Source organism: Entelurus aequoreus, linkage group LG19 (genome assembly GCF_033978785.1).
Source record: "Entelurus aequoreus isolate RoL-2023_Sb linkage group LG19, RoL_Eaeq_v1.1, whole genome shotgun sequence".
Taxonomy (NCBI): domain Eukaryota; kingdom Metazoa; phylum Chordata; class Actinopteri; order Syngnathiformes; family Syngnathidae; genus Entelurus; species Entelurus aequoreus.
In genome coordinates this window covers 19,694,121-19,708,558 of record NC_084749.1, presented here as the reverse complement: position 1 = coordinate 19,708,558, position 14,438 = coordinate 19,694,121, and the positions used below count along the sequence as shown (strand labels likewise).

At 38.8% G+C, this 14,438-nt stretch overlaps 2 protein-coding genes across 3 annotated transcripts in view; both read right to left on the bottom strand.

The window, feature by feature from the left end:
• The window catches only part of lim2.2 (lens intrinsic membrane protein 2.2), a 17,424-nt gene extending 4,010 nt beyond the window's left edge, over positions 1-13,414 (bottom strand). Inside the window, exons 1-4 of the mRNA XM_062028059.1 lie at positions 13,204-13,414; positions 9,199-9,393; positions 7,884-8,024; positions 4,420-4,554 (exon numbers count right to left, since the gene is read on the bottom strand). Coding sequence (XP_061884043.1) covers positions 4,420-4,554; positions 7,884-8,024; positions 9,199-9,393; positions 13,204-13,399 — 667 coding nt within the window. The 5' untranslated portion in view covers positions 13,400-13,414. The remainder of the gene's footprint in view (positions 1-4,419; positions 4,555-7,883; positions 8,025-9,198; positions 9,394-13,203) is intronic.
• The window catches only part of LOC133635178 (WD repeat-containing protein 47-like), a 49,434-nt gene continuing 48,403 nt past the window's right edge, over positions 13,408-14,438 (bottom strand). Inside the window, exon 17 of one of the 2 annotated variants that reach the window (XM_062028058.1) lies at positions 13,408-13,641. In XM_062028058.1, the coding sequence (XP_061884042.1) occupies positions 13,485-13,641 (157 nt within the window). In that variant the 3' untranslated portion in view covers positions 13,408-13,484. The remainder of the gene's footprint in view (positions 13,642-14,438) is intronic. The other variant, XR_009822029.1, reaches the window with a different exon arrangement.

Sequence of the window (14,438 nt, the reverse complement as noted above, 5' to 3'; positions counted from 1 at the left end):
TGCCCTTTGTCACCGATTCTGTTCATAACTTTTATGGACAGAATTTCTACGCGCAGTCAAGGCGTTGAGGGGATCTGGTTTGGTGGCTGCAGGATTAGGTCTCTGCTTTTTGCAGATGATGTGGTCCTGATGGCTTCATCTGGCCAGGATCTTCAGCTCTCGCTGGATCGGATTTGCGGCCTCATGTTTTAGACACTCGGGTGAAGAGAGGGGCGGAGCTTTCTACCGATCACCACCTGGTGGTGAGTTGGCTGCGATGGTGGGGGAGGATGCCGGACAGACCTGGCAGGCCCAAACGCATTGTGAGGGTTTGCTGGGAACGTCTGTCAGAGTCTCCTGTCAGAGAGAGTTTCAATTCCCACCTCCGGAAGAACTTTGAACATGTCACGAGGGAGGTGCTGGACATTGAGTCCGAATGGACCATGTTCCGCAACTCTATTGTCGAGGCGGCTGATTGGAGCTGTGGCCGCAAGGTAGTTGGTGCCTGTCATGGCGGTAATCCTAGAACCCGTTGGTGGACACCGGCGGTGAGGGATGCCATCAAGCTGAAGAAGGAGTCCTATCGGGTTCTTTTGGCTCATAGGACTCCTGAGGCAGCGGACAGGTACCGACAGGCCAAGCGGTGTGCGGCTTCGGCGGTCGCGGAGGCAAAAACTCGGACATGGGAGGAGTTCGGGGAAGCCATGGAAAACGACTTCCGGACGGCTACGAAGCGATTCTGGACCACCATCCGCCGCCTCAGGAAGGGGAAGCAGTGCACTATCAACACTGTGTATGGTGAGGATGGTGTTCTGCTGACCTCGACTGCGGATGTTGTGGATCGGTGGAGGGAATACTTCGAAGACCTCCTCAATCCCACCAACACGTCTTCCTATGAGGAAGTAGTGCCTGGGGAATCTGTGGTGGGCTCTCCTATTTCTGGGGCTGAGGTTGCTGAGGTAGTTAAAAAGCTCCTCTGTGGCAAGGCTGGATGAGATCCGCCCAGAGTTCCTTAAGGCTCTGGATGCTGTGGGGCTGTCTTGGTTGACAAGACTCTGCAGCATCGCGTGGACATCGGGGGCGGTACCTCTGGATTGGCAGACCGGGGTGGTGGTTCCTCTCTTTAAGAAGGGGACCGGAGGGTGTGTTTTAACTATCGTGGGATCACACTCCTCAGCCTTCCCGGTAAGGTCTATTCAGGTGTGCTGGAGAGGAGGCTACGCCGGATAGTCGAACCTCGGATTCAGGAGGAACAGTGTGGTTTTCGTCCTGGTCGTGGAACTGTGGACCAGCTCTATACTCTCGGCAGGGTCCTTGAGGGTGCATGGGAGTTTGCCCAACCAGTCTACATGTGTTTTGTGGACTTGGAGAAGGCATTCGACCGTGTCCCTCGGGAAGTCCTGTGGGGAGTGCTCAGAGAGTATGGGGTATCGGACTGTCTGATTGTGGCGGTCCGCTCCCTGTATGATCAGTGCCAGAGTTTGGTCCGCATTGCCGGCAGTAAGTCGGACACGTTTCCAGTGAGAGTTGGACTCCGCCAAGGCTGCCCTTTGTCACCGATTCTGTTCATAACTTTTATGGACAGAATTTCTACGCGCAGTCAAGGCGTTGAGGGGATCTGGTTTGGTGGCTGCAGGATTAGGTCTCTGCTTTTTGCAGATGATGTGGTCCTGATGGCTTCATCTGGCCAGGATCTTCAGCTCTCGCTGGATCGGTTCGCAGCTTTAGTGTGAAGCGACTGGGATGAGAATCAGCACCTCCAAGTCCGAATCCATGGTTCTCGCCCGGAAAAGGGTGGAGTGCCATCTCCGGGTTGTGGAGGAGACCCTGCCCCAAGTGGAGGAGTTCAAGTACCTCGGAGTCTTGTTCACGAGTGAGGGAAGAGTGGATCGTGAGATCGACAGGCGGATCGGTGCGGCGTCTTCAGTAATGCGGACGCTGTATCGATTCGTTGTGGTGAAGAAGGAGCTGAGCCGGAAGGCAAAGCTCTCAATTTACCGGTCGATCTACGTTCCCATCCTCACCTATGGTCATGAGCTTTGGGTTATGACCGAAAGGACAAGATCACGGGTACAAGCGGCCGAAATGAGTTTCCTCCGCCGGGTGGCGGGGCTCTCCCTTAGAGATAGGGTGAGAAGCTCTGTCATCCGGGGGGAGCTCAAAGTAAAGCCGCTGCTCCTCCACATCGAGAGGAGCCAGATGAGGTGGTTCGGGCATCTGGTCAGGATGCCACCCGAACGCCTCCCTAGGGAGGTGTTTAGGGCACGTCCGACCGGTAGGAGGCCACGAGGAAGACCCAGGACACGTTGGGAAGACTATGTCTCCCGGCTGGCCTGGGAACGCCTCGGGATCTCCCGGGAGGAGCTGGACGAAGTGGCTGGGGAGAGGGAAGTCTGGGCTTCCCTGCTTAAGCTGCTGCCCCCACGACCCGACCTCGGATAAGCGGAAGAAGATGGATGGATGGATATATATATATATATATACATATGTATATATACATATGTACATATGTATATATGTATATATACATATATACATTTATATATACATATATATATTCATATGTATATATACATATGTATATATACATACATATTAGGGGTGTGGGAAAAAATCGATTCGTATTCGTATTCGAATCGCGATTCTCACGTTGTGCGATTCAGAATCGATTGTCATTTTTAAAAAATCGAATGGTTTTTTTTTTATTAACTTTTATTTTATTTTATTTTTTTTATTTTTTCATTTTTTTAATAAATCAATCCAACAAAACAATACACAGCAATACCATAACAATGCAATCCAATTCCAAAACCAAACCCGACCCAGCAACACTCAGAACTGCAATAAACAGAGCAATTGAGAGGAGACACAAACACGACACAGAACAAACCAAAAGTAGTGAAACAAAAATGAATATAATCAACAACAGTATCAATATTAATTACAATTTCAACATAGCAGTGATTAAAAATCCCTCATTGACATTATCATTAGACATTTATAAAAAAATAAAAAAAAGAACAATAGTGTCACAGTGGCTTACACTTGCATCGCATCTCATAAGCTTGACAACACACTGTGTCCAATATTTCCACAAAGATAAAATAAGTCATATTTTTGGTTCATTTAATAGTTAAAACAAATGTACATTATTGCAATCAGCTGATAAAACATTGTCCTTTACAATTATAAAAGCTTTTTACAAAAATCTACTACTCTGCTTGCATGTCAGCAGACTGGGGTAGATCCTGCTGAAATCCTATGTATTGAATGAATTGAGAATCGTTTTGAATAGGGAAAAAAATCGTTTTTGAATCGAGAATCGTGTTGAATTGAAAAAAAAACCGATTTTGAATCATATCGTGACCCCAAGAATCGATATTGAATCGAATCGTGGGACACCCAAAGATGCACAGCCCTAATAATATATATATATATATATATATATATATATATATATATATATATATATATATATATATATATATATATATATATATATATATATATATATATATATATATATATATATATATATATATATATATATATATACATACATACATACATACATACATACATACATACATACATACATACATACATACATACATACATACATACATACATACATACATACATACATACATATATATATATATATATATATATATATATATATATATATATATATATATATGATTGAAATAATATGTGAACTAATACACACTTATTTACCAAATATTTGCTGGAATTCTTTATTAACAAAAACGTCCTAATAATGTCTTATTTGTATGCCCTTTTAGTATGGAGGGTCAAATGGGACAACATTTAATAAATACATTTTTAAATAATTAACTACATTTTTAATTAATTAATTATGATTGAAATTAAATAAATACATTTTTAAACATATAAATAAATAATAATGTAATAATAAACATAATACATCCATGTAGGTTCATGAAAATAATGAAATCAATCTTTAAATAATGAAATAATTAATCAAATCATGAAATAAGGAAATAAATAATAAAAAATAAAAATAATCATCATCAACAAACATAGTACTGTAAAAATGATAAAGAGGGGAACAAATAGCAAATAAAAAAGATTAAAAAGAACATTACTTAATTAAGTTAATAAAATGTGTATTAATTAATAAAAAAAAAACAATAAAGAATTAAATAAGTTATTGTGATTTTACACTAAATAAATGAACAACATATTTCATAACAAGTTAATGTATTTATTTAATTGTGTCCCATTTGGCCACACTATAGTTTGGAAAGCAAAACACTGCCGCCAAGTGGCCACAAGACGCACATCATAGCCTCCTGTGAGGTTGTCCTAACACAATAAACACAAACAATGCATCAACATCAATGTTGTATTCTTCCACAATAAACGTCTCAAACTTTGATGAATAATGGAAAATACCTGCAGCAAAAGCCAGGATGATGGCCACCCAGCCGATAATGTAGGACCAGGAGAACCGCCAGTCCAGGAAGCGTTTGCCGAAGAAAGTGACGGTCACGCCGGTGTAGATAGAGAGAGCCAACAGAGCAAGGAAACCTGACAATAGACAAAGTTGAATGTCCATATTTTCTGTCAAACCATTAAAAAAACAAAAACAGATCAATCACAATTTGAAATTTTGATTAATCACGAATAATCACAGTAAATTACAAGCTTTAAAATAGTAGTAGAGTGGAAAAACAAGTTGCCTCTTCATTGAAGCTATAACTAAATATATCTGATTTATGACACAAGTTTGCGAATAAATAGATATGATCAAAATAGTATCGATCTCACAGATTCCCGAGACATTTTGAGAGATAATGAGGAAGCCGGTCGCGCTCGGAACCACAGATCCCTTCCCCGTCAACAATAATGCTAATCAAGCAGACTTTGTGAGAGCCAACAACGATTACTTTGGGAAAAATTATAATCCAGGACCTTATATTTTTGAGCCCGAACACAAAGAGGATGACGAATCAGTTTTAAAACCAGACTACTACCCGGATGTAGCTTTATTGAAAAACTATAGTATCCGCAGCATAGCTAGGTGCTAAACATACAAACTAGAGATGTCCGATATTATCAGCCGATAAATGCTTTAAAGTGTGGTATCGGAAATTATCGGTATCGGTTTCAAAAAGTAAAATGTATGACTTTTTAAAAAGGCCGCTGTACGGAGTGGTACACGGACGTAGGGAGAAGTACAGAGCGCCTTTGTGTGCCGGCCCAATCACATAATATCTACGGCTTTTCACACACACAAGTGAATGCAAGGCATACTTGGTCAACAGCCATACAGGTCACACTGAGGGTGACGTATAAACAACTTTACCACTGTTACAAATATGCGCCACACTGTGAACCCACGCCAAACAAGAATGACAAACACATTTCAGGAGAACATCCGCACCGTAACACAACATAAACACAACAGAACAAATACCCAGAACCCCTTGCAGCACTAACTCTTCCGAGACGCTACGATATACACCCCCCGCTAGCCCCTACCGCCCCCCCAACTCCGCCCACCTCAACTTCCTCATGCTCTCTCAGGGAGAGCATGTCCCAAATTCCAAGCTGCTGTTTTGAGGCATGTTAAAAAAAAATAATGCACTTTGTGACTTCAATAATAAATATGGCAGTGCCATGTTGGCATTTTTTTCCATAACTTGAGTTGATTTATTTTGGAAAACCTTGTTACATTGTTTAATGCATCCAGCGGGGCATCACAACAAAATTAGGCATAATAATGTGTTAATTCCACGACTGTATATATCGGTATCGGTTGATATCGGAATCGGTAATTAAGAGTTGGACAATATCGGAATATCGGATATCGGCAAAAAAGCCATTATCGGACATCTCTAATACAAACTAACTATATTAAACCATATTAAAACCAACACTTACTGTAATATGTCCACGCTCACATAATCCCGATGAATATTCAATCACAATCCTCATTAAGGGTTAAAAAAAAGTTCCTACAAGAAGTGTCTTTTTGTGTATTTTTCACTACCTCAGGGACGTAAAAGTTGACCAGCGTTTCGGTCCATGGCCACGTTTGTCTACTACCAAGTGAGAGATGTATGAATTATAATCTAGAATTGACTTTTAGCAAGTTTGTGACGAAGCAGAAGCAGCCGCCGTCTTATAGCGTGTCAACAATAGCAGCGTATGCCTAAAATAGGCTAAAATGGCGCTTTTAATAACAATCTCACTCATATTTGGTTAATTTTCAGGTCACGACATGTAAATGGAATTTTGTTGGCGGTTTCTGGATGTTTTTAGAGGGTATAATGGGTGCAATAGAGGACCCTCCATCTGTTAAATCAATTGTTAGCAATTTTTTTAAAATTTTGAATGCATAAAAAAAGCCAAATAAATGTGTTCTTGTCTTACAGAAGGACTGTGAATGATAAACAAAACATCTACCTCCAGATCCAGTATTTCCAGTATGACTCATCTAATATGGTCAGCATGCGTTGTGTTACTACAGTGATGTTACATTTCCAAAAATAGCCAAAGGTATTCAGAGCGCAATATTCAAAACGGCTGACAACATTTGTGGCATTTTGTGATGTTCAAACAATAATTTCACATACCTCGCGGATTGTGAATACAATTGGATATGTTTAATGGAAACAATGAATCATGAATAAACATATAAAGTCAAATTGTTTTTCCGCCCTACTGGTACTTTAAAAAAGACACAATGTTATTGTGAGAATGTCATGCAGGAACAATGTCTAAAATGTGTTACTTGAATGCACCACAGTTTTATTTACTCTAAACTTGCTGACAGTTTTATCTTAAATCGCCTGTTTGTCTGCTTCAGTGCAGCTGGCGTACCACACTGTTACGTACTGCATAACAGTGTGGTAGGCCAGCTGCACTGAAGATAGATAGATAGATAGATAGATAGTACTTTATTGATTCCTTCAGGACAGTTCCCTCAGGAAAATTAAGCCGACAAACAGGCGATTCAGAGGGTCATAAAGTCTGCACAAAAAATCATTGGCTGCCCCCTCCCCTCCCTGAAGGATTTACACAACTCCCGCTGTCTCAACAGAGCAAAAAGCATCACTAAGGACAGCACACACCCTGGCTTCCACCTGTTCGACCTGCTACCACCGGGCAGGCGCTACAGGTGCATCAGAGCCAGAACAAACAGGCTCAGAGACAGATTCTTTCCCAGAGCTGTCACCATCTTGAACTCTAACTTATAATAATAATTCACCCCTATACAATATCCTACCCTAATACCCTACTGTGCAATATTACCCTTCAAGTGCAATACATCCAACACTGATTGTTATTTTTTACTCCGGTACTCTTGTCTTGTACTGTATATTGTACAGTATTTTGTATTTCTATAGTGTTTTGTATATTGTACAGGATTGCTTATTATTTTTATTGGATAGTAGTCTGTTTATTTCAATTGTTAGTTGTTGTTTTTTTTCTTTTTTTATTACCTCTTGTGTAATTTATTTTTACCCCATATTTGTTCCCACTACCGCACCTTAAATTGGAGTCCTTAATCTCGTTATATGCGGATATAATGACAATAAAGTCCATTCTATTCTATTCTATTCTATTCTATTCTATTTTATTTTCAGTACTGTCAGGGTTTATTTTTGACATTAAATATTTTTGCATGTGCGGTCAAAATAAATTGGATGATTAATCTGATATATACATGATTAATGTGATTAATACGTTAAAAAAATATTAACTTGTCTTCTTTGGGCCCTTTGCTCTCTTTTTTCACCTTATAATTGTTTTTCACATCACCCATGGTGTGACCTACATCACTAATAGGCGCACCACTCTCATACGACTGAAGCAGTCTTGTGTTTTTGTCGGCGGTGGGGTGGAGGTACCTGAGAGAACCAGGGCGATGCCCCCCATGCGGACCCTCTTGTTCTTGGTTCCGTTGGTGAAAGCGCTCAGGCCGAGCACCACGCCAGCAAAACAGCTGAGCACGGCCAACAGCATGAAGGCCCTGGTCGCGTCCCAGAATGCTGCGGGGTCACATGATCATGTAGAAGACATCCACTCTGAAATGCTGAATAAATAATCACTCGTGTCCAAATACAACATTTTCGATATCAACACGTATCATACATTCTTTTATTATTTTGTAGCGTGGAATGTTACTTAGAGCGCATGAAAAACACAAGCGTTCATTTGTTTTTTGGCCACTAATTCATGACCCAGTAAGTTGAATGATGCGGACACGTTTGTTACTGGATGCCTTGGAGACTTCTATGCAACAATAATTATTTGATACTTGTTTATATTGAAAAATTTGCTCTTTTAAACTGCAATATTGTTCAATTAAGGACACTTATTACAAATGTTTAGCTTGCTTGCTAATGGGTGATTAGCTGTTGTGTAGCCGCTAGCTCCATGTTTACCTTTTGTTAATGACCTGACTAAAATACACGAAAAGTCCAACCTTTTTTTGCATTTGAAGGACATTTAGATGTTAACTGGCTGTCCAGCTTTGCACAAGTAAACTGCTTGTATCGGAGATTTTACATGCAAGCCGATATCATCCGATACTTGTTTTTTTTGCCGATATCTCACCAATATCAATATCAGATCAGGACATCCCTATAAGTAAACATCTGAATGTTACTCATAATATAAATACAGTTGTACCTCAGGTTACATAAGAAATCCGTTCCAGACACCTAAAAAAACTAACATCAAACATATTTGATGGAAAATTATTTTAATTTCACATTAAGAAAAATAAAAAAGTGAAATACAAATAAATGAGTAATGAAATGGATAGGAATTGTTTGTTGAATTCAATGGCGTTTCTCACCTTCTCTATAAAAGTGCTGGCACTCACAACTTTTTTCGGCCCCACTGTGGCTTATTTTGCTCAATGAAAAAAGTCACTACTTTGGGTGCTTGTCACGCTAAGATAACTGAGACAGTATATGAAAATGTATATAATTTGGCAAATTGGGAGTACCACTGTACTATAAATACTGCGGTTATTTACAGTAATTAATACAAATATTACTATTATTTTGTAAAATAAGTAAGTATGTCTCTGAAAGGTCTAAACAAAAACATATTGGTCAATACAGTACTTGTATTAATATACACATTTTAAATATTCAAATAGTCCAACTGGAATTCATGTTTCCCTAAATGGACACTGGGCTTCCCATCACCTACCTACGGTTATAGTGTGAGCGTGACATTTGTGGCTGATGCAGAACCTCCAAAGCCCCTGATTGGCCGAGCTACCCGAGTAGCGATACTGCATCCAGAAGTCGGTCGCCGTGGAGACGATGAGGAGCACGAGGGCCGCCACGCCGCACAGCGTGCCTCCTCCTGCCAGAGTGTACAGCATGGTGGAGAAGTATCCTCCTGATAGTAGAAGAGGGACATATTAATCTGAAAAGCACTTTTTTTCATTGATATTAATTATTTATCTTATTTATGTTTTCTAGCACAAAATTAAGTACCCTGTAATTTTTTAAGTATTTTTTTTTCTATTTTGAGCACATGAAAAAACCTAGAAACCAATTCTACTGAATAAACAATACAAAGTGTTTTCAGCAAAATGTCTTGAGCTGTGGGACAATGATAGTGCATGATATGCTGTTCTGTGCCCTTTGTTTGCCACTAATCCGCTCCTCTGTGTGACACGCTGACGATAGTAAACAAGTGAAGCGTCAGCACTGTAGCCGTCGAGCCAAACACGCACTCGGGTGTCCCGACACGTATTTTTGCAGTCCTGAGCGAGTGCTCCAGAGGTTGTTCGGGTTCGAACCCACGGCCACACGAGCCAGCATGCGTTAACATTTCTCTAAATTGCTCAAGTATTTGACTTCAAACAGAATTTTATCAAATACGCAGGTTTTGTAGTAATGTGAATATATGGGAAAAAATATAGAATAATTAGTGTTTTTGTGCAAAAATAAAGTGGTAACAGAATAAAATGAACATACTTTTCTTAAATGAAAATATTTCCTGCTGAACCCAATAGGACGAAAATAAACACATTTGTCCCGCGGAATGTCTGACGATATAAAGCTTTATGATAGAGGAGTTTCCAATTTTCGTCAGCATGAGAGGGAATGGCTTAATTTTTTGAGATGATAATTTGTCATTAAATTAAAGCACAATGTCAGAATATAACAGTTGTAAAATACTAAGTGTTGAAGCAAATATTTGTTGACTATTTGTGTGTGTAGTGTAGTGTCAATGCCATAAAGTGTAGTGTTCCTATCATAAAGTGTAGTGTTTTTAATGAAGTGTAGCGTCACTATCATTAAGTGTATTGTCAATATCATAAAGTGTAGTGTCTTCTTTTATAAAGTATATACTGTCAATATCATAAAGTGTAGTGTCCCGATCATAAAGTGTAGTGTTTTAATGAAGTGTAGTGTCACTATCATTAAGTGTATTGTCAATATCATAAAGTGTAGTGTCTTTTTTATAAAGTGTGTAGTCAATATCATAAAGTGTGGTGTCCCGATCATAAAGTGTAGTGTTTTTATGAAGTGTAGTGTCACTATCATTAAGTGTATTGTCAATATCATAAAGTGTAGTGTCTTTTTTTTATAAAGTATGTACTGTCAATATCATAGTCTTCTTATTATAAAGTGTAGTGTCATGATCATAACGTGCATAGTCCGTACAATAAAAAGTCAATATCATAAAGTGTAGTGTCACTATTGTAAAGTGTAGTGTTTTTATGAAGTGTAGTGTCACTATCATTAAGTGTATTGTCAATATCATAAAGTGTAGTGCCAATGCCATAAAGTGTAGTGTCCCTATCATAAAGTATACTGTTTTTATGAAGTGTAGTGTCACTATCATTAAGTGTATTGTCAATATCATAAAGTGTAGTGTCCCACTCATAAAATGTAGTGCCAGTATCTTAAAATGTAGTGTCAATATCATAAAATGTAGTGTCACTATCATAAAGTGTAGTGTCACTATCATAAAGTGTAGTCTTCTTATCATAAAGTGTAGTGTCATGATGATAACGTGCATAGTCCATATAATAAAAAGTAAATATCATAAAGTGTAGTGTCACTATTATAAAGTGTAGTGTCCCTATCATAAAGTGGAGTGCCAATATCATAAAGTGTAGTGTCACTATCATAAAGTGTAGTGTCATGATCATACCGTGCATAGTCAATATAATAAAAAGTCAATATAAAGTGTAGTGTCACTATTATAAAGTGTAGTGTTCTTATCATGAAGTGTAGTGTCATGATCATAATGTGCATAGTTAATATAATAAAAAGTCAATATCATGAAGTGTAGTGTTCATATCCTAAATTGTTGTCAAATTCATAAAGTGTAGTCTTACTATCATAAGGTGTAGTGTCCCTATCATAAAGTGGAGTGACAATATCACAACCTGTGTAGTGTCAATATAGTAAAGTGCAGTTCCCCATCATAAAGTGTAGTGTCAATATCATAAAGTGTAGTGTCACTATCATAAAGTGTAGTGTCATGATCATAACATGCATAGTCAATATCATAAAGTGTAGTGTCACTATTATAAAGTGTAGTGTTCTTATCATAAAGTGTAGTGTCATGATCATAACGTGCATGGTCAATATAATAAAAAGTCAATATCATGAAGTGTAGTGTTCATATCATAAATTGTTGTGTCAATATCAAAAAGTGTAGTCTCACTATCATAAGGTGTAGTGTCCCTATCATAGGGTAGTGTCCCTATCATTTAGTGTAGTGTCAATATCATAAAGTGTAGTGTCAATATCATAAAATGTAGTGTCACTATTATAAAGTGTAGTGTTCTTATCATAAAGTGTAGTGTCATGATCATAACGTGCATAGTCAAGATCATAAAAAGTCAATATCATGAAGTGTCCATATCATAAATTGTTGTGTCAATACCATAAAGTGTAGTCTCACTATCATAAAGTGCAGTGTCCCTATCATAAAGTGGAGTGCCAATATCACAACCCATGTAGTGTCACCATAGTAAAGTGCAGTGCCCCTATCATAAAGTGTAGTATCATGATGATAACGTGCATAGTCAATATCATGAGGTGTAGTGTTCATATCATAAATTGTGTCAATATCATAAAGTGTAGTGTCCCTATCATAAAGTGGAGTGCCAATATCACAACCCGTGTACTGTTAATATAGTTAAGTGCAGTAAGTGCAATGTCCCTATGTTATGTGTCAATATCATAAAGTGTAGTGTCACTATGATAAAGAGTAGTGTCAATATCACAAAGTGCGTAAAGTCCTTAACATAAAGTGTAGTGTCAATATAACAACCTGCATAGTGTCAATATCATAAAGTGCAGTATCCCGATCATAAAGTGTAGTGTCACTATCATAAAGTGTAGTGTCACTATCATAAAGTGTAGTGTCACTATCATCACGTTTAAGTTCAACAACTTACATATACGAGTGTTTTCATTATTATAATAACACGAGAGAGTTGCTATATTTTTTCTTTATAAAAGTGAGTTAGCAATGCTAACAATACTACACTAAGCTAGAAGCCTCTTAACCTACTGACCAGCGCAACTCTTCGCGTCAGTGAGTGATGTTTACTTTACCTTTTAACCTACAGCTAAGCTAGCTAGCATCCGTTACACAAACAAGCGACACCAAACTCATCAAATTAACAGCGTAGATAAGTTAAGTTCAGACTTATTGTTAGAATAATTGTATCTAAGTTATCGCAAAAACTTTGTGTTTCAATGAGTTCCCGGCGAGAAGCCAAAACATGTCTTTGAACCTACCAAGAAGAAGGCTTGTAAAACTCCACTGTGTAGGGGGGAAGCAACATGAAGGTGTTCTGTTTCTTTCATGTATTGTAATCAACAGAAATATATTGTTTTGACCCAAGAACTACAAAAGCAAAGAGGAAGCAGGATCAGACTCCCCTCCAGGCACCGCTTCTTTGAACTGTTTTACGACCTTTTCTTTTGAACTGTTCTGTAACCAAAGGCAACGCTGTTTACGACCCACGTCCCTTAGAAATAGCTGTTGCCATGTAAACTGGGAAAGTCCAAATAAAAAGACAATCTTTCGCCAGAGCGTGCTGAGGCGTCTCTCCTCAAATTGAGCCCAATTGAATTCTGTCTCTGTTTAATTCCTTGCTTCTTGTCTCGTTCAATAGATGTCATCAGTGTTTGAACCTGACACTTATTTAAAAAAAGAAGTACAATGTCTCACCTTCAGATTTGAGGCTCTTCACGACGTCAAAAGAGATGAGTGGAGTTCCCCGCTGAAGAGGTGGTGAAAACTGTAAATAAAATGGTGTGTGCAGGCTGGCCGGCTGCAAACAGCCAGCCCATGATGCTTTTAAAGCCCCCCAAACGTCCACCGGCATTGTCCTCCTCACAAAGCAGCGAATGATCGAGCGCAGCATGGGAGTGATGACAGTCCCTCTTTTTTTACTCCCCGGTGGCCTCCATCGCTCCGACAAACTTCTTCATTCTTCCTCGTTGTGTGTTTTACGCCACAGAACCAGCGGCAGAACCCAAGCACCAGCAGGGAAGTTCACGGGTGTCATCGTGTTCATTGAAGTTCAGTTGCAGCGCGGAACTGAGTTGACCTTTTGTCAGTTCCATCTTACCGTTGACCATGCATCGTGTCCAGGTCATCATAACACTGAATATGTGAAGCACACAGTAAGCACCGCGCCATGAAGACATAAACATGTTACACAGATGTGTATCATGAAGAGTCATTACTCATATCACATGGATTATGGCTGACAGATCAACGAAAGCCCAAAGTTGCGTTTTACTAAATGTGAATATTACATTAATAAATTAGGGCTGCCAAAGTTACCACGATAACAAAATGTTCCTTTGACAGCGCTATTTTTTTTAAAAGTGCGTCCTATGTGATCCTCGGCTCACATAGGAGCAGAGATGGATAAAGAAAGAACGTACATAGAGTCAAATCATAAAGTGTAGTGTCACTATCATAAAGTGTAGTGTCTCTATCATAAAGTGTAGTGGCACTATCATAAAGTGTAGTGTCTCTATCATAAAGTGTAGTGTCACTATCGTAAAGTGCATTTTCCCTATCATAAAGTGTAGTGTCACTATCATAAAGTGCCGTCTCCCTGTCATGAAGTGTGGCTTGAATATCATAACGTGTAGTGTCACTATCATAAACTTTATTGTTCCGTCATAAAATGTAGTGTTCCTATAATAACATATTATTTTCCCTATCATAAAGTGTAGTGTCACTAACCTAATGTGTAATGTGCCTATCAGAAAGTGTAGTATCCCTATCATAAAGTGTTGTGTCACTATCATAAAGTGTAGTGTCAATATCATAATGTGTAGTATCCCTATCATAAAGTGTAGTGTCACTATCATAAAGTGTTCTTATCATAAAGTGTAGTGTCATGATCATAACGTGCATAGTCAATATCATAAAGTGCAGTGTACCTA